General features: G+C 53.9%; 1 protein-coding gene across 1 annotated transcript; it reads right to left on the minus strand.

The window, feature by feature from the left end:
* Positions 1 to 215: 215 nt before the first annotated feature.
* LOC105483940 (SH3 domain and tetratricopeptide repeat-containing protein 1) lies at positions 216 to 20421 on the minus strand. The gene is given in 12 exon segments (XM_071089653.1): positions 216 to 585; positions 3535 to 3729; positions 4694 to 4850; positions 5557 to 5679; positions 8853 to 8941; positions 8944 to 9011; positions 10211 to 10260; positions 10262 to 10389; positions 13925 to 14267; positions 14269 to 15581; positions 17336 to 17377; positions 20185 to 20421. Coding segments are annotated over 12 exon segments (2916 nt in total). The 5' UTR covers positions 20333 to 20421; the 3' UTR covers positions 216 to 325.
* Between the last annotated feature and the right edge of the window lie 338 nt (positions 20422 to 20759).

Genomic DNA, 20759 nt, shown 5'->3' on the forward strand with positions numbered 1-20759 from the left:
TCACCATCTCCCCTCTGGCCGCCGAGGAAACCGAGGCTCATGGTGACCTGGCCCAGGTCTGTTGGACTCACAGTCCTTCTCATCCCCAAGATCAGAGGGCTGCCACCAGGGAAGGAGCTGTCCCCTAGACACAGCCCAGGAAGCACACAGGGAAGGATGCCATGGGGACTTCGGTATGTTTTTGCAAAAAAAAAAAAAAAAAAATTTATTGCTATTTGAACCCTGCTTTTATGCTTCCATTACCCAGAAAATGAGCTACGGGAGACACCAGGAGAGGCAGAAGATCATCCTCCTTGCACAAAACCCACTCCCTCGGATACTGTCCTCAGCGAGGGTGGCTGGAGGCCAACCAGGGGGCCCACCCGCAGAGTGGCAGAGGAGGTAGGTTGACCCTGTGGACGCTGAGCTCTGTGGCAAAGGTCCTGGCCTTCTGGTAGAAGAAGAGCCACTTCTCGCAGTCCAGGAGGAAGTTGTGGGAGATGGTGGCCGGCCGCGTGTAGATCTTCAGCTGTGCCTTCTTGTTGCCCAGGTCCACGGCGGCTGCCAGTGCCAGCTGGTAGTACCCGGCTGCATCAAACGGATCCTGAAGGGGACAGGTCATGGTCAGCAAAAGGGGGACTCGGAGCCCGTCTTCCCAGAGGCCGTTCCTGTGTCCAGGTCATTCCACATGTCCATCCGATGCTGGCTCACCCCATGAGCCCCGAAGCCTGTGACACTGCTGTGGTCTCAGCTGCAGGAGGTGGGGACGACCCTGACACCCCTGGAAGCCTTCCTGACTGTCCCTACGCCCCACTCACCCCAAGCCTCCTGCCCCAGTGCCACCCTCTCTGCAGGCAGTGGCTGCTTTCCCCATGGACTGAGGTCAGGGCAGATCCTGCCTGCTCTGAGAGTTCCATGCAGGACCCGTGGCTCCAAGCCACAGCAGGGGCACTGCGTTGAGTGACCCAGGCTCCCCTCTGGCCCCTGTCCATGCTGACCATTTCCAGGCCCTCCACGGGACAGGCCAGGTACAAAACCATCTCACAGGTGTCCTCTCTGGCAATGTTCCCTGAAATATTGACGGAGTGTGACTCCCCAGACATCCACTCCCATTTTCAATGCGTCTTTGGCTCAAACTCACCATCCCTGGGTTGGGATGCCGCCTCCCAGACCTCCTCCTTCACCCTCCCTTCCCCCACCCGGCTTCTCCCCAGGCACCTCCTCCACATGGCGGTCACCCAAGGGACCTCTCTAAGACCCATGCCTGCCCTGTCCTTCTTTACCATCTCAAGATGGCTCCCAGGGCCAATGACAGAGTCCAAGATGCAGCAGTCCATTCCCTCACTGCCCCGCCCCACACACGGAGCAGGGGCGTGAGAAGGCCCCGAGTCACCGCCACCGCTCATCCAACGCCCCCCGGCCCAGCCGAACACTGGACTCTGTGCTGGGTGCATGGTTGAGCCTCACGTCCTTGCTTCCAGTCTGAGGGACCTGGGAGTGAACACTGACCACACAGGGTGGCCCGGGCTGTGGCAGAGGGAAGCCCAGGAGGCCCCAGACTCAGCCGGGTGTGGAAGGCAAAGGCTTCCTGAAGGGGTGGGGGCTTCCCAACTAAACAGGAAGGAGCCAGCCAATGCATATGTCTCTGCGTGTGCCTGTGCATGTGAATGTGCGTGTTTGTGTTCCTGTGCGTGCATGTCCCTGTGTGTGTGCCTGTGTGCATGCCTCTGTGTGCACGTGTGTGCGCGCCTGTGTGTGCGTGTGCCCGTGCCTGTGTGCATTTGCGTGTGCTTTTCCATGTGCCTGTAGTGAGTGACAGCCTGAGCCAGTAAACACCTAATCCACCCTATTCCAGGGCTCACTCTCATGTGTAGACTAAAGGGGACCCCATTTTAGAGGCAATTGGCAAAGATGCCCATTTACCCCTGCTTCTCTGCCAGCCTTCCAGGTCCTATCCAGCCCGGCTTCTTCTCCCACTCCTCTGGGCCCTGGGTCCAGAGCCTCCTATACATGGAGGAGGGTGTAGCCTTGGAAAGACAGCCGCCATTGGATAATTCCAAGGGGACCTCCCTGTGGGAAGCTGGCCTGTGCTGACAGCATAGTCACGATGAGGCCCAGAGGGCTGTGCATAGGAAGGAGGACTGTGCATGGGAAGGAGGACTGTGCACGGGAAGGAGGGCTGTGCACGGGAAGGAGGGCTGTGCATGGGAAGCAGGGCTGTGCACGGGAAGCAGGGCTGTGCATGGGAAGGAGGGCTGTGCATGGGAAGCAGGGCTGTGCATGGGAAGGAGGGCTGTGCATGGGAAGGAGGGCTGTGCATGGGAAGCAGGGCTGTGCATGGGAAGCAGGGCTGTGCATGGGAAGGAGGACTGTGCATGGGAAGGAGGGCTGTGCTACTTGGCGCTTTCCTTTCTCCTGGACAGGCGGAGTGGGCGGCAGGCTTGACCAAGAGAGATAAAGGCCTCTTCTGGGAGGCCCGTCCCCCTGGGTCCCAGGCGTGCCCCTGAGCGGTGAACAGCGTCCCCCTGGGCCTGACACTTGGCACCTCCCTATCTGGCTGGGACTTGGGAGGCCACAAAAACCATGTCTGACCACCAGGTGTCGCCAGTACTCGGCGGGGGCCTCCCGGGCAGCCCCAGGCCTGCGGTGGGGTATACGGGGCAGGGTCTTAGGGCTGCCCCAGCTCCTCATGTTGTTCTAAGGCCCCCAAGATCTCGGCCCCTGGACTGGAGTGCCCTGGCCCCTCAGCCCGTAAGGAGCACTGACACGAGGCTGGTGTGATGCTAAGGAGGGGCGGTGCCCGCTGGGCAGATGGGTGGAGACACCACAGGTCTCAGTCTGCCAATCCCAGCTCTCCACCCCTGCAGGGCTGGGGGCAGAGGGAGCACAGCACCTCCCCTCGAGACACACCCGACCTAACAAGGCCTCAGCCTGGCTGGCTGGGGCCCCGCCCCACTGCACCTGCCCTGAGCTGGGGTTTCCCTGTCTGTGAACTCAATGGTAAGACACTGGTCCCACCCCACCCTTCCTGGGTGATGTGAAGATTCAAGGTGTCTCGGGACTCCAGGAAGGAGTTGCTCAGTGCAGGCTGGCACCCTGGGCAGGCTTCCTAGAGGAGGCGCCAAGATTTGGGTTGGATCTTGCAACGTGGATTCAATGTGAGGATGATGGCATCCTCTGAAATGTCACTCTCCCGACCCTGTTTTCTTTGTTAAATGCACCTTGACACTTGACTGTCAAGACTCAGCTTTGGTGTCACCTCCTCCAGGAGGGCCCCCTGACTACAATCCCCCTTCTTTACCCAGAGGCCACCATTACCCAGTCATGTGTCAGCCTCCCTGGCTGAGACTGAGTTCTTGAGGGTGGGGCCTGGCCATCTGGGGAGCTAGGTTTTACCTGCTAACCTTGCCGGCTCCTCCAGCTGGGTGTAGAGCTCCAGGGAGGCCACTGGGCCATTCCTAAGAAAGGCTGGATCCCAGGCCTCTGGGGTCCAGATGCAGATCCCACTGCAAGGGGGCCAGGAACACCCCGAGCCCTGCCCCTCCCCACCCATCTTCAGGTCATAGAAGATGATGTCACCGAGCACCAGGTACACCTTCACGTAGTAGAGGGTCTCCTCGTCGAACTCCAGCGGCGAGTTGCAGAGCTAAACGGCCTTGAGGTAGAAGTGCTCCCCCAGCTTGCCATGGCCCAGCCGGTGGTGCAGGGCGGCCAGCCGGTGGTAGGCCACACGCTCGTTCGGCCGGTCCCCTGGGGTGCAGGCCAAAGGGACAGGTGTGAGGATGTGGCTCTCTGGGGCAGGGAGGGAACATGCCCCTCAGGAGCAAGTATACAGACCCCCAGGCAGCACACGTGGCTTGTCTCCAGGCACCTGTGGTCACCTGGGCAGCTCTGGCCATTCCCTTCCAGGTTCCCAGACTCACTTTTCCATCTGCAAAGCAGAACTAATAAGGCCTGCCCCTGTCTACTGAGAGGCTTTGGCAAAGTCGGACTTGGATGGCCCAGGTCTGTGCCTACACATAGCCACCTGCCTTTGCTCACTGGTTTTAACCAGGGGAGCCCAAAAGCCATGCAGTGTAGGTGCTCCCGGGCTCCCCGGCTCCAGGCAACCCACAGACATGACATCCGACTCCTCCTGGGTGTGTCATGATCAGAGCCCCCTACCTTGGGGAGTCAGCTGCACACCTACTGTGTACTGGGCCACGGGGCACAAGGCGCTGGGGCATGTGGCCTGCCTAGGGTTCCCTGTCTCTGCAGGGGGACAGATGACCCTGGCACAGTACCAGGGGATGCACGGCCTTAAGGGGCAGACTGCTGGAAGGGGAACTGGGATTTTATCAGCCAGAGAGCCGTGTGGTTGATGAGGGTGGGAAGGGCACAAGAGAAAGGGAATGTGCCACTCAGCCTGACACATACAGGGACCAACGAGATGCCTGGGATGTCTGGAAGGCAGAGGGCACACTGGGCGGCCCTTGTGGTCAGCAGCGGGAACAGGCAGAGGAAGCAGAGCTCAGTCAGACAGGGAGCTCTGCACTGCATGAGAGACCTCGGGCTGTGCCCCACAGCCGGACGGGGAAGCCAGTTGGGCAGAGCTGCCTGCCTGGACAGGAGACCAGGAAAATCCAGTAGCTGTTTCAGCTCCTGGCCTGCAGACCTGGAGGCTGGGCTCTGGCAAAGTGTGGGTCCTGGCAGGGCGGGGGCTCAGGGGACGCACCCACAGTGATGCTGAGTGCTAGGGCCATGTAGGCAAACTTCAAGTCCTCCTGGGGCTTCTCCAGTGTGGCCAGCAGTGACACCAGCTTGTTGCACAGCTGTAGCTGCAGCTCCACCTTGCGGTTGCCCGTAGTCACTGCCAGGGGCAGGGCCCGGTCCTACCACACAGGCAGGTGGGGTCAGGTTTCCCGCAGCACCCACCTTGCCCAGCGCCCTCCTCAGAGCTCAAACATGTGCTTGGAGCTTCCCACACCCCAGCTACCCCTGCACCTCGACACAGCTCTGTGCTCTGGGATAACACACAGTTCAGACATCCAAGTTGGGGGCTGAAGAGTCACCTGAGGCCGATCCAGCTACACCCGATAGCCTCAGACCAGCCTCTCCCACCTGGGCACCGGAGGTCTGACTGGGGGGAGCCAGCACTCCTCTCTGCTCTAAAAACACCACATTGATCTGTGCCCAGGGCTGAGCCACACCGTGAGCTCAGAGGAAGGGAGAAGCCGTCCCACTTCGGGGTGTATGCAGACCTGGGTCTCCCACTGATATGCTGTGTGTCCTTTGGCATGTCCCTGTGCCTCTCTGAGCCTCAGTTTCCTCATCTGGAAGATGGGGACAGGACTTCCCACTCAGGGTTGCTTGAGGTCATCAGGTACAAGGGTAGAGCCATTGTCACGTCCAGGCCCCGAGCGTTTGTCCCAGGCAGGGGCATGGTCAATATCATTCCCGGTGAGACCACTTGGAAACTCATCATGTGCATGGGTGGCCCTGCCTCCATTTGGGAGGCCTCTACCCTGCCACACCTGTGCCTCAGCCCTCCAGGTGCCCCACTGAGGCCCACCCACATCAGCCCACAGGCCAGCTCACCCGGTAGAAGGACAGGCCTTCCTCCCGCTCCCAGGCCCCATTGAAGAAGATGTCTCCAGCTGCCTCAAACAGCTCCAGCCCCAGGTTGAGGTTGCCTGTGTACAGGGCCACATTCTGTGCCACCTGAAAGGAGACAGAAGTTCCCTCAAGGCCCACACCTAGCGAGGTGGCTACGCGCACCTTTGCCAGGATCCTTCCTCTCACACACTACAGGTACACTTGAGCATTTTTCAGACCCTGTGCATTAGGGCTGCCCCCACCACTGGCATTAGGACAATGAACTGATGCTCCTGAGTGCCAGGAGTTGACTGAGCAGCTGCAGCCCAGGAGCCCGACACCTATGAATCCTACCAACAGGGCTAGCCCTAGCCCACTCCCCCTGCACTCAAACAAGTCTCCGTGGCCCCCAGATTGCTGGGAGCCCAGCCCCTGGCTCCTTTCTGCGTTGCCACATCCCCGCCACATCAGCAGTGTTTGTGGGTGGGCCTGGTCCCCTCTTGGCCATGAGCTCTTCATCCCTCTCCTCAGCTCAAGGAGGTATATAGCAGGTGCTCAATAATGAAAGCTTCATCAGGCTCGTGGGCTTCACAATTTGTTCCAGATCACACTGTGTTTGGGAAAGCCTCTGAAAACAGCCACTATGATAGATTCATTTTATAAGGAGATGTGCCACATGTCGCTTGGAGCAAGTTCTTCTGTGTGTTAATTGAGTGGTTACATTATTTGAGCATGTGCTGTATACCAGCAGGTGCTGTGCACTGTGAGGGGCCGCGCCTCTGCCCTCAGGGAGAAGATGCTGGCCACCGGGGGAGGATGTGAGGGAACCAGTTGGAGGGAGGGAAAAGGCACACAACAGGTGCTCAGCAGTGGCTTAGGAATGAGTGGATGGATGGATGAATGGATGAGATGTAGACACATGTATGGATGGAAGGGTGTGTGGATAGATGAATACTTGGATGGATGGATGGATGGATGGATGGATGGGTGGGTGGGTGGAATGATGTGTGTATGTCTGTATGTATGTATGCGTGTGTAGATAATGTATGGATGGGTGGAGGGTAGATGATGTATGTACATGTGGATGGATAGATGGATAGACGAATGTATGGATAAACAAATGGACAGATAGATGTATGGAGGAATGGATTAATAGGTAGATTGGTGGGTAGATGGATGAATGATGGATGGATGAATGGACGAACAGGTGAATGGATGGATGGGTGAAAGGATGGATGATGGATGGATGGATGATGGATGGATGGATGAATGGATGGGTGAATGGATGGGTGGATGGATGATGGATGGGTGGGTGGATGAATGGATGGATGATGGATGGATGGAAGGATGAACAGGTGAATGGATGGATGATGGAAGTATGGATGGATGGATAAATGGATGGATGATGGATGATAGATGATGGATGGATGGATGGATGGATGATTGATGGATGGAAGGATGAACAAGTGAATGGACGGATGATGGAAGGATGAATGGACGGATGGATGGATGAACAGATGAATGGATGGATAGACGGGTGAATGGGAGGATGATAAAAGAATGGATGAATGATGGATGGATGAATGGATAGATGGATGAATGATGGATGGATGGAAGGATGAACAGGAGGCAAGTGGATGGATGATGAAGTATGGATGATGGATGCATGCATAATGAATGGAAGGATGGATGGATGATGGAAGGATGGATAGATGATGGAAGGATGAATGGATGGATGGATGTACAGATGAAAAAGTGAATGGATGGATACACGGGTGAATGGATGGATGATAAAAGGATGGATGAATGATGGATGGAATAATGGACACGAATGGATGATGGATGCATGGATGGATAAATGGATGGATGGATAAATGGAAAGATGGACTGATGGAAGGATGAACAGATGAATGCATGGATGATAGAAGAATGGATGGATGGATGGATGGATGAAAAAGTGAATGAATGGATACATGGGTGAATGGATGGATGATAAAAGGATGGATGAATGATGGATGGATGAATGGACAGTTGGATGATGGATGATGGATGGATGGATGGATAAATGGATGGATGGATTGATGGAAGGACGAACAGATGAATGCATGGATGATGGAAGAATGGATGGATGGATGATGGATGGATGGATGGAAGGATGAGCAGGCGAGTGGATGGATGATGAAAGGATGGATGGATGGAAGAATGAAGGGTGAATGGATGGATGATGGAAGGATGGATGGAGGCATGGATGAACAGGTGAATGGATGGATGGACGGGTGAATGAATGGATGGATGGACGGGTGAATGGATGGATGATAAAAAGATGAATGATGAATGAATAGATGGACAGGTGAATGGATGGATCATATATGGATGGAAGATGGTTGGATGGATAGAAGGATGAACAGCTGAATGGATGGATAATGGAAAGATGGATGGAAAGATGGATGGAAAGATGGATGAAAGGATGGATGGATGGAAGGATGGAAGGATGGATGAATGGATGGACGAACAGGTGAATGGATGGATGAAGAAGTGAATAGATTAATGAATGATGGATGGATGGATGGATAGAAGGATGAACAGTTGGATCGATGACGGAAAGATGGATGGAAGGATGGATGAACAGGTGAATGGATAGATAAAAAGATGGATGGATGATGGATGATGGATGGATGGATGATGGATGGGTGGAAAGACGAACAGATGAATGGATGGATGATGGAAGGATGGATGGATGGACCCACAGGTGTATGGGAAGATGATGGAAGAATGGATGGATGGATGGATGGATGATGGATGGATGGAAGGATGAACAGGTGGATGGATGATGGATGGATGGATGAACAGATGGATGGATGATGGAGGGATGGATGGACGAAGGGATGGATGGATAGATGATGGATGGATGGATGGAAGGATGGATGATGGATGGATGGATGATGGATGGGTGAATGGAAGGACCCACAGGTGTATGGGAAGATGATGGAAGAATGGATGGATGGAAGAATGGATGGATGGATGGTGGATGGATGGATGGAAGGATGAACAGGTAAATAGATAGATGACGGAAGGATGAATGGATGGGTGGATGGACAGGTGAATGGATGGATAGACGGGTGAATAGATGGATGATAAAAGGATGGATGAATGATGGATGGATGAAAGGACAGATGGATGGATGATGGATGGATGGATGGAAGGATGAACAGGTAAATAGATGATGGAAGGATGAATGGATGGGTGGATGGACAGAGAGTGAACAGCACAGGGGTCGTCCTGCATCCCTTGCCACTCACCTGGATGTACAGGTCCACCAGCTCGCTCTGTCGCAGGATGTAATAGATCTTCCCTGCTTGCAGCCAGGCATGTGCCTCCTTCTCTTTCTCTGGAGGTCAATGAAAATTCCCAGACTTCGTCTGGTGTAGTCCAGAGAGGATTTGTAGGCCCTGGAATCACTGGAATCAGACACAGGTGTCAGAACAAGGGCTCTCATCCTCCTGGAACCAGTCTGCCTCCTCTCGTGGGTCTGGTGACAGATGAATCTGGAATGTGGGGACTGGGAACGGCCCTCTTGTGTGTGCAGTGTTCTGCCCTTCCCAGGCTGCTGGGAGGGCCAGGGTGAACACACACGGCATGGAAAAGATGAAGGACATCCTTCCGAGGGAATCGAGCATCATGCTGCCCTGTGGCAGGAGGAATGTGCTAGTCCATCTCCCCTGCCTCCCAGACATGGCCTGTGTCTTCTCCAGACGCACCAGGAGCCGTTAGTGTTCAGAGGCTATCTAGGCCGATGGTTCTCAAGGTGTGCAGGCATCACAGTCACCCGGAGGCCTGTCCTTATAGCTTGCTGGCCCTGCCCCCAGAGCTTCTGGCTCCACAGGCCTGGGGCAGGCCCTAGAACTCCCACTTGCCACAGGCTCCTAGGTGACATGGATGCTGCTCTGCTGGTCCAGGGACTACACTTTGAAAAGCATGGCTCTAGCACACTGACCCATTTTCCTTCTGTGAACCTGAGGCCAAGACTGGAGCCAGTCTCCCGGGTCCCCATGGAATCTGGCCCCTTCCCTGCTCTCTCAGTAAGTCCAACACTTGAGGGGCTGTGACTGCAGCAATGTCACCAGGCCCTGTGGGTGGGGTGGCCAGGGCCATGGTTACCCCACCAGGTCAGCATGCTCGGGGGAAGCCGAGTGGGCCACAGATGGGACGTGAGACCTTGAAACCCTGCCCCGGGGAAGCAGGTGACACAATTGGCTCTGTCTTCTGTGGGAGAGAAGCCACAGGTGGCTGCTTTGGTCACATTTAAGGGGACAGATGAAGGCCAGGAGTCAAGACTCGGGGCAGGCAGAGGTCAGATGACAAAGGCCACCATAGTAGGAAGAACAGCCCAGAGTGCACGTGCACGTACTGCCTCTGCTGGGGTTGAGATGACCTTTGACCCAACAAGGGAGACTCAAGCTGGGACTCACAAGCCAGCAGCAGCCCTGGGACGACCCCAGACCCACCAGCTCAAAGCATCTGATGCCAAGGAACCAAATGATCCAAAGGAAAGGGGCTGAGGAGGCCCTGGGCCAGCTTCCCTGTGCCCCCCTCCCTGCCACCCCTACCCCCTTGCACCCCTCCACACCCCCACCACTGCAAAGCCAGTCCTCACCACTAGGTGCCCAGGGACAGGTAGAGCTGACTGGTGGTGTCCAGGAGCTGCCCTCTCCAGCACCTGGTCGGCCACCTTGCGGGCAAGGGAGAGCTGGAACTCGTGGTAGATGACACACTGGGTCTCGCTGGGCATGACGACGCTGTAGAAGTAGCACAGCCGCTGGACGGCCCGCTGCTGGCCTGGGCAGAAGACAAAATGGAAGACGTCAGCCTCCCAGCATCGAAGCGAGGCTGGCTGGGTTCAGAGGCCCCTGCTCTGTGCTTGTCTCTTTCACACCTCTGTGAACCTGGGCCCCATAGGCAGGGAGCCGGGGCTCAGACAGGCCATGCACTTGTGCAAGGGCAGGCGCCGAGCACACTGTGACATGGGCACAGCTTGGTGCACATGCTCATGGTACAGGCCGGCCTTCTTTACAACTCCCAGGGCCGAGGTTCTGGCCAGGCTCGGCCCCTGCACCAGGCCATCTATTTCTGCTTCACAAAGCCCCTCTGGCCAGGACCAGGGCCACCTTCAGCCTGAGATGATGAGACCAGGGACACAAGTAGCCCTTGTCGCAGATGGAACCCTGAGAGAGCAAAGCCAAGCATCACGTCTGCCACACACGGCATCATGTTGGGGGAATGGGGTTCAAAGCCGGCCCCTGGCATTTCCACACATGCTTCTCTCATGCAACAAGGCTCCAAACCCACAGGCTCACTGGCCTCTCCCAAAGCCAGGGCGCTGGGAACGGTGGAAAGCTTCTGATTTTCTAGTGTCAGAAACATTCCGAAGATTAACAAAGGAAACCAGGTACGCCAAATGGACATCTGTCACACACGCCCCCCAACAACAGCTGAATACACAGTCCTCTTGAGCGCCCATGGGACATTCCCCATGACAGACCATGTGCCAGGCCACAAAATGAGCCTCAGTGAAGGGAGAAGGACTGAGACCAAAGCACAGGTGTTCTTCAGCTGTACTGGCACGAAACTGGAAATCGACAGTGAAGGAAACGTGGGAAATTCAAAAATATGTGAAAACTACACACTCCTAAACAACCAGTGAGTCAAAGAAGAGACCATCAGGGAAACTGAAAATTAATTTGAAAAGAATACAAACAAATGCACAGCCCGGGCCAGCACGGTGACTCACACCTCTCATCCCAGCACTGTGGGAGGCCGAGGCGGGAGGATCGCTTGAGTCCAGGAGTTTGAGATCAGCCTGGGAAACATGGTGAAACACTGTCTCTATAAAAAAAAAAAATACAAAAATTAGCCGGGTGTGGCGGTGCACATCTGTAATTCCAGCTACTCAGGCTGCTGAGGCATGAGAATGACTTGAACCTGGGTAGAAGTTGCAGTGAGCCAAGATTGCACCACTGCACCCCAGCCTGGGCAATAGAGCAAAACTTAAAAAAAAAAAAAAAAATAGCACAGTGTATCAAAAACACCAAGATGTAGCTAAGGCAGTGCTGAAAGGGAAATTTATAACTGTAAATGTCTACATTCAAAGAAAGAAAAAAAATCTTAAATCAAAAGCCTAACTTTCCACCTTGAGAAACTAGAAAATGAACTAAACCCAAAGTGAATAAAAGGAAGAACATAATAAATGTGAGAGTGGAAATGGGAAGTAAAAATACAGAGAATGGAAAAACAAAAGAGATAATCAACAGAACCAAAAGTGGGTTTTTTGAAAATAATAACAAAAGTGACAAATCTTTCACCAGACTGACCAAGAAAACAAAGATGGGGCAAAAACGACTAAAATCAGAGACTGAGCACCATGGCTCACGCCTGTCATCCCAGCACTTTGTGAGGCCGAGGGGGAAGGATCGCTGAGGCCAGCATTCAAGACCCCCCTGGGAGAACATGATGAGACCCCATCTCTAATAAAAATAAATAAACAATTACAAACCCAAGTTTCTAAAATCAGAAATGAAAGAGGAAACATGATTGCCGACCTGACAGAAATAAAAGGATTCCATGAAAACACTACGAACAATTGTACACCAAGAAGCCAGACCATCTAGACACAACAGCCAAACTCCTAGAAGGACACAAACTACCGAAAGTGACTCAAAAATGACCCCAAGGAAGCATGTGGGGTATCAGCCCCGCCCTCGGTCTCCTCGATCGTTCAGCGCAGGGTGGGGAGACAGGGAAGCATGATCCCCATTCCCTGGCCTGCATTTCCACGTCTGAATCCCCCAGCACCCAGGGGAGGGCCTCGTAGGAGGAGGTACCACAGGCTATTGTGCCAGGAGCCACTTGAGGCTGCAGTGGGGGCTGGGGAGCTGGGTTCCTGGAGGGTCTCCTTCCATTCAGAGAATGTCCCTGGGGAAGAAGCCTGGGTCTGAACCCCCCAACCTTCCTTGGGCAGATGTGTGGGACCGGGGCCCCTTCACACGGTCCTTTCCAAAATCTCATCACTCCTAGGGCCAAGAGTGGGTGCCAGGCCTGTGCTGGGAAATGAGCAGATTCAGATTTGGGCACAGCCCCTGGAGCTCTGGTCCAGGCCACAAGAGACACCTCTGAGTGGTCTCACTATGCCATGACAAAGCGCTGCAAGGCAGAGGGGACTCAGCAGTATCCCTTGTCTCAGCCATTTCCCTGCACTCAACTTCCTCATCTATCCTCTGCGGCCTAGATTTCGGACAGCCCTGCCCAGCTACTGTGCGTTCACTGCTCGGTCTGCACTGACTGTTCGATAGCACTCCGTGGCTCCCCAGTGCTCTTGGGGAAAAGGCCAAGCCACAGCCTGAGGCCCCAGGCCCTGCTTAGCTCCCCAGAAGAGCTTCTCACCATCCAGCACCCAACCCACCCACTCCCAACTCTGCACCTCCCTGCATAAGCCCTGCCCACTCACCCCCGCTCACACCTCACTCACACCCCACTCATCTCCGCTCCCACTTCTGTTCACTCACCCCCACTCACACCACACTCATCCCCACTCTCACTCCCGCTCACTCACCACCACTCACACCCCACCTATCCTCGCTGACTCACCCCCACTCGCTCACCCCTGGGCCTTCACACAGGCTACACCACCAGCCCCTCATCCACACCTATTACTTGACTAAATCCTCTCAACCCTCTGGTCCCAGACTAAAGAGGCTTCCCTAACCCGGGGCCAAGTTCTGCCCCGCCATCACGCCACTCACCCTTTTGTGGGTTCTCTGGCCTGAAGCTCACATTCCCACGCTCAGCACCTCCCTCCCGAGGACCCCACAAGCCCCATTTGTGGGTGGGGCCTGGCACACTCAGCACGAGCTGCTTTTGCGTGAACTGCTCTGTGGCTTTGGGCAATCACCCGCCCCTGTGTCCTCTGTGAAGTGGGATGACCGGTGCACAGGGCTGCCGAGATACCAAGCAAACACAGGCACAAGAACTGGCGTTCAGGGCCTGGCTAATGGAAGGGCCCCAAGTCCTAGCTCAGCACAACATGCCTTGATCCCAGGATTATGTCTAGGGATTCCCAGCACGCAGGACTTTCCGTGCTCAAGGCAGGATGGTCCCTGGGCAAACCAGGAAGAGCTGCCTGCCTCAGTAGGGTACAGAGGGGCTGGCCCTACATGGGAACGGCCTGTCTCCAGGGCGTTTGCCAACATCTGCTGCTGGCCATAACTCAACACTTTCGATGGTGGAAAAACCACCACTTGTTTCCGAATTACAAACCCCAGGTGTGCCCTGACCCAAGTGGCCCCAGAAGGCGCACAGGAGGAACTGGGGCACTCACTCTCCACGTGGTCCATCTCCACGGCGACCAGAAGGGCCCACTCGTAGTAGCCCTTGCACTGCTGGGCCGGGCCCTGGCGGGTGAAAAGGTAGCCCAGGAGTATGTGGGTGAAGTCCCGGCCACACTCCCCACAGGGAAGCCTCGAGAACAGAAGTACAGCCTCCAGGAGGTAGTGCTGCGCCAGCCTGCTGGCACCCGCGTGCAGGCACAAGGTCCCAAAGTTGGCCAGCACCACCGCCTGGTTCCTCCGCTGGCCCAGGTGCCAAGCCACCCGTAGGGCGTGGTAGTAGCCCTCGGCTGCCTGCCTCGTCTGGCCCGTCCTCTTCAGAGCCACGGCCACCAATGTTGGCAATCACACCCTCCTGGTCCTCACTGACCACCACTGCATCCTGGACAGACTGCAGGATGTTCAGGGCCACCAGGCTCTGCCTATGAAGCACATGCAGCCAGGCCAGGGCCACCAGGAAGTCCACGATGGCACGTACTCCGGCAACAGCACTGGCTTCCACCGCCTGCGTCATGAAGGTGATGGCTGGGCCATGGTAGCCATGGTGGCTGTACGGTTGGGCCAGGCTGGCGTGGAGAAGGCCGCGCAGCGCCTGGCCTGTGCCCGGGGTTAGGGAGGCCAGCGCTCGCCTGAGGTAGTGGGAAGTCTGGGTGGGGAGGCTCTGGGGCTGGAGGGCGTTCTGGAGCACCAGGTTCACGTTCCTCAGCGAACCAGCCAGCAAGTCCTGTGTCCTCAATGAGGCCACCTTGACACAGCTCAGCACCAGGTGGGGCAGGCACTCGCGGCTGTAGATGTCAGCCAGGAGTAGGCAGCAGTCTGAGAGCCACGCAGCGTCTGGGGCCCCCGAGTCCCTGTGCAAAAACAACAGCTGCTCTAGGAAGGGCAGGGCCTCCTCAGGCTGCTTGAGGTGCACGTGGTGCCTGGCCAGCAGGAAGCAGGCCCGGGCCTAGGCCTGCTGGCTCTAGCCACCCACCGCCCACTGCAGCACCAGCTGCAGGAGCTCCCCGTCCGCCTCGGTGCTGCAGATGTGGCCAGGCGTCCCCAGGGGCAGGGCCATGGCTCTGGGAACCACCTGTGTACACTTCTCCCGGTTCTGCTTCCAGTAAATGCCGGCCAGGTTGGCGTACACAGCCACCACCAGGAACAGGTCCCCGAAGCTGCCCTCCAGGGCCCCCAGTGTTTCCTCCAAGTACACCCGAGCCTGGGACAGCTTGAGCCTCCTGCTGCACAGCCGCCCCAGAAGGAAGCAGAGCCTGGCCAGGGCCATGAGGAGGCCACCTTTCTTGGCCGCCCCTCGGGCCTGTGCCAGGCACCCAGTCAGCTCCTCCTCGTCGCTAAAGCTGCTGAACATGCTGCTCAGCCATGGCAGCGCCAGGTTGTACAGGCCACAGAAGCTGGCCTTGAATCCAGAGGTGTTCCGGAACAGCAGCAGTGAGCTCATGGCCTCTGGATCCTCCCAGTTGTCCTCAGCTTCCAAGCAGAAGGAGGGCTCCTCGGGGTCCTGCAAGCTCACGTTGCTGGATGCTACACAGAGACCCCAGGACGCTGGCTCCTGGGGGCAGCCTGGGCAGGTCTTGCATTGTTCCAGAACATTCTTCACCTTCGGCAGGGTCTTCTGTGGCTCCAGGCCCAGGAAAGGTGGAGGTATTTCTGCAAGTCACAAAAACACTTAGACAGATTAGAGTCCAACAGTGAGTCCTTGGTCCACTTGGGGCAGGATCCCCGCATCCCCGTCCTCTGTGTCCCTGGCGCAGCTTGCCACGAGCCCTTGAGAATTATGCGCAATGCAAACCCAGGGTCTGGAGCACGTATGAACTCCGGGGACACAGAGAACACGCAGGCCCGTGGCCCTGCTACAAAATCACCTACAAAATCACTCTCCTACAAAATTGACTCTCCTACAAAATCACCCTCCTGTCCTGCTTTGTCGCCCACCTGATAGCATGGTTTTAGGAGACTATGTCAGCTCAGTGATCCCTCAGAGTCGCCTTTCCCTTTAGATAGAATCAAAGCCTTCTAACTGGACCCATGTATATGCAGCACTACAACTACAAATGTAACTTTTGTCAGCATATTGGGCCCCCCGGTGGGGTTCAGGAATCCATGAAATCCTCAACAGTCAATCAGAGCTATTGATCAGCTCAAAAGATGCTATGCAAAATTGGTAAAGCCACCGATGGCACAGGACAGGGGTGTTGTACCCATGTACCCAGCTCCGTGCAGGGAAACGGACCATCCCTGCAGGAAGGATGGGAAAGCTTCCAGGCCCCTGTGACCACCTTCACCTTGGATGGTCTGAAAACCTGAAGCCCACGGTTCCTAAAGGGTTAACAAAGGCCAGACTGCTCAAGCAGCCCACTGGTGCCTGATGGCTTTGGTGGATTCCTAGCCAAAGCCTCCTCCCAGAGGTGAGCAAACAAGCGCATTTCCTGTTGGAAAACCTGGGATGAAAGGAGGCATTAATGGGAAGGAAAAAACTAGATTTAAACAGACTCTCTGTTTCAAGCTCACATGTAAAAACTATTTTCAATACAAACTGTCTCCTTATTCAACTGTAAAGCCTTGGAATTAAAAAAATAAATAAATATGATTTAGAGGCTAATGTGACTTGACAACACTAGATTAGCTAAGAAATCTTCCCGACCCGGCAGAGGCACACAGCCCCTCCCAGCCACTACCCTGGCCTCCGGAGCAGCTGCAGAGCCACGTGCCTTTGCTCCAGAGACTTTGGCAGAGGGTGGAACCACCCCCTCCCCAAGGGAAACCTACAACAGCCTTCCCTTCCCCACTGGCTTCCCGGGCCTCCTCTGGGACCTTGTGCCTGCATCCCAAATGTACTGGGATGGATCCCATTCCCAGGGAACTTCCAAGGGCCCTTGGTGCATCCACATCACCAAGCTGTCCACATGCGGACCCTGTGTGAGGGGAAGAGACAGAGCCGCAGAGGGGAGACGGGAGAGCCTCTCTGAATCAGCCCCTCAGGAAGGAACAGACCCTTCAGGGACCTCAGTTGAGGCCCCTGCAACCTAAGGCTCTGAATTCTGCTACCCGCTGAGGGCTGTGTGGCCTCCCATCTCTGAGGTAGAGCACAGGGCAGGCTGCAGCTTCTCCAGATCATGAAAAAGGAACCCACAGCAGTGGAAAGGATGCCCCACCTCGGTCGGGGACCAGGCGGGGGTCAGCACGTTCATTGGAAGAAGTGTGGGACCCCACAGCCTCCAGTGCCAGAGTAGACGGGAGGCTCAGGCCCACCTCAAGCGATGTCCCTCAAGTCCCCGGCCCACACCACAGAGGTGTGACAGCCGCATCCAATGCCCACCGTACTCACCTCTGTCCTCTTCCCCGGCGTTACTCCAAGGCCCAGCTCATAACCAGAGGAAGCCTGAGCCACTGGCAAAACCTACCTTGTTCCTGCGGCTGCTCGGTCTCAGCTTCCTCTACTGAGTCTGCCAAGGGAGAAAAGAGAAGCAATGAACACCCCCAGCCAGCACCTCTGGGCCCATGTCAGGTTGAGCTGGTGTCGGTGTTGCAGGGTGAGAGCATTGCAGGGTGCAAGGGTTGAAAGTCATATCATCCTCTTCCCACCTGGATCATGGGAACAACATCACTGTGCGGTGTACACTTTCTGCGATATTGGGAGTAACATCGTCTTCTGTGCCTTGGAATATTAAGGACAATATCACGGGGGGCCGTGTACATCTTCTGCAATATTGGGAATAATATTATCCTCTCTCTCCCTGCATACTAGGAAAGATATCACAGAGTACGTGTTCACCTCCTGCGATATGGGGATTAATACCATCTTCTCCCCTTCCAGATATCAGGAAGAGTATCACACGGTGGTGTACGGTGTCTGCAATACTAGGAGTAATATCAACCTCTCAGCCTTGGAATATTAAGAAGAATATCACAGGGTGGATGTACACCCCCTGCCATATTGGGAGTAATATCAGCCTCTCCTCTCCATGGATATTAAGAACAATATCCCAGGCTGGGTGTAAGCCTCCTGCTCTATGGGGAGTCATATCATCCTCTCCCTTCCAGGATATTAATAACAATATCACAGGGTGGGTGAACACAGCCTGCGATACTGGAATTATTATCATCCTCTCCCCCTCCAGATACTAGGAACCATATCACAGAAGAGCTGTACCCTCCCTGGGATATTGGGAGTAATATCATATGCTTCTTCTGTGAGTATTAGGAGCAATATCACCGGGTGGCTGTCCATTCATTGTTGTGTTGGGAGTCATGTCATATTCTACCCCTCTCAATACTAGGATCAGTGTCACAGGGTGAGTGTACACCTACTGTGGTATTAAAACTAAAATCATGCTCTCTGTCCCTAGATATTAGGAACAACATCACAGGTAGGTGTTCACCCCCTGCAGTATTAGAAGCAATAATATGATTAATTAGTAAACATCAATAATCGATTTTAATAATTATCAGGCTAGTCTCGAACTCTTGACCTCAGGTGATCTGCCCTCATCAGCCTCCCAAAGTGCTGGAATTACAGGCGTGAGCCACGGCGCCCAGCCAACACTTCCTGACATCCCTTTCTGGACCTCAAATTTAGCATGCCGAAAACACACTTTTGATTCCCCCTGCTATAACCCACTCCTCCCATAGTCTTCCCGATCCCAATAACAGCATCTCTAGTCTTCCAGTTACTCAGGCCAAAATCCTTGACATCATCCTTAAAACTTCTTTTTCTCTCTCTTGTCATCCAACCCATTTAAACACTCCTTTCAAAATATATGCCAGACCTAACCACTTCCCACCTTCCTCATCATTTCCAACCAGGTCCAGCCCTCATCATAGTGCTCTGGGTTACTGCAAAAGCCTCCCAATCGCCAGGCACACTGGCTCACGCCTATAATCCCAGCACTTTAGTAGGCCAAGGCAGGTGGATCATCAGAGGTCAGGAGCTCAAGACCAGCCTGACCAACATGGTGAAACCCCTCTACTAAAAATATAAAAAATTAGCCGAGCATGGCAGTGGGCGCCTGTAATCCCAGCTATCCGGGAGACTGAAGCAGGAGAATCACTTGAACTGAGAAGGCATAGGTTAGAGTGAGCCGAGATTGTGCCATTGCACTCCAGCTTGGATGACAAGAGCGAAACTCCATCTTAGAAGGTTAAAAAAAATAAAAAGCCTCCCAACCCACCTCTCTCCTTCTGCCTTTCACCCTGCTCTGCATTCTACCTTCCACTCTCAAACATTTCAGAAAAAAAAAAATTATATCCACAGAGAGAGAAAGTACAAATGGGGTGAAATGTTTGGGGAATCTGAGGGAAGAGTATATGGGAATTCTCTATACTATTTTTGCAACTTTTCCATAAGTCAGAATTATTTGGAATTCAAGAGTTAAACAAAGAAAAAAAAAAACACACTATCTCCCTTTGTGAATCCATCCTGTCTTTCCCCTGGCACCTTAAGGACGCTCTCAACTAACACATCTATTTTTTCATGAACACTAAAAGAACCCTTGCCGAGTTTTGACTTTCTGTGCTTGGCAGTAGAAGTGTGTGTGTGTGTGTGTGTGTGTGTGTGTGTATATGTGTATGGTGTGTATGTATATATAGAGAGGGAGAAATATATATGTGTGTACATATATAAATATATATTGTATATTTAAAATGGTAATGTGTATATATATAAATATATGTGTGTGTGTAGATATATATAATACATACCCCATAGCCTGTCCTTAACCAGTTCTAAACTTAGTCGGAAAAACACATACCTAAGCAGAGAATTTCAAAATAATATGATGAATATTTTGACAGAGGGATGTGTTGCTATGGAACACGCTGCTAAGACACAAAACCTCCTAGATGGGGCAATGAATGAACGAAGTTTTGCACCTATAGGCACCCCCTCTGATATCCCCTCAAATGTTTATAGTTATATGCATTTGCTTCCCCCAGGACCCCTATTTCATAAGGGTTAGTCCTAGAGCCTAGCAAGTTCCTACTACAGCTGGCACACATATGCCATTCAAGAAACAGTGGCGGAGTGAATGACGAGTTAAGAACCATTTGTCAGCCAGTGCTCAGTAATACAACATGCACTGGTATGCAAATTATATTTTTGTTGAAAACAACTGCAGGATCACAAATTATCTTTCCAGAGAAAGCAAACCTCAAAAGCTTCTTTACCCTAGTAAAGCACGTTATAAGAAGCTCCCCTTATATAAAAGAAAACCTCATTCGTTATCAATGGCGTGTAAACCTAATAGGCCTTCACCTCTGATGACATCTCTTCCATCCCCAGCAGTAGATAAAGGAGGTTCCGGAAACCCTGGTAGTTGTGAAGGTGGCTCCCAGCTCTGACAGTCTTGAACCCTGCGGGCACGGAGGTCACACAGCAGAAGAACAACAGAGGCAAGCATCATCAGGCTTCGAGTATGTTTGAACCACAGATGACAAATAGGCTGCAGCCAACTGAAAACACCAGCGATTCATGGTGGCCACCTGAGGGGTTGTGCTCTTAAAAAAAAATAATAAATAAATAAAAATTAAAAAATTAAAAAAGGAAGGGGTCAAGAATCCATCAGGTCTGACTGAGACGTGTATCAGTGACTAACACCCCGTATGGCAAAAGTACTCCGGTGCGCTTTGGGTACTCACAGCTTCAGCAGTATTCAAAGGCGTGTGCTTCCCTAAGACTAAGCCACGGGAATACCCCCAGCAACACTGCCAGGAGAAACGTCTCCCATGGATTTGGCTAGAAACACAGTTGTCTTTAACAAATTAACACTGAATAAATCCTGACTTATTAGAGCCTGTGAGAATGATATTCTCAATGATAACAGTTATCAC

Source organism: Macaca nemestrina, assembly GCF_043159975.1.
Source record: "Macaca nemestrina isolate mMacNem1 chromosome 14 unlocalized genomic scaffold, mMacNem.hap1 SUPER_14_unloc_1, whole genome shotgun sequence".
In the NCBI taxonomy this organism is placed as follows: Eukaryota; Metazoa; Chordata; class Mammalia; order Primates; family Cercopithecidae; genus Macaca; species Macaca nemestrina.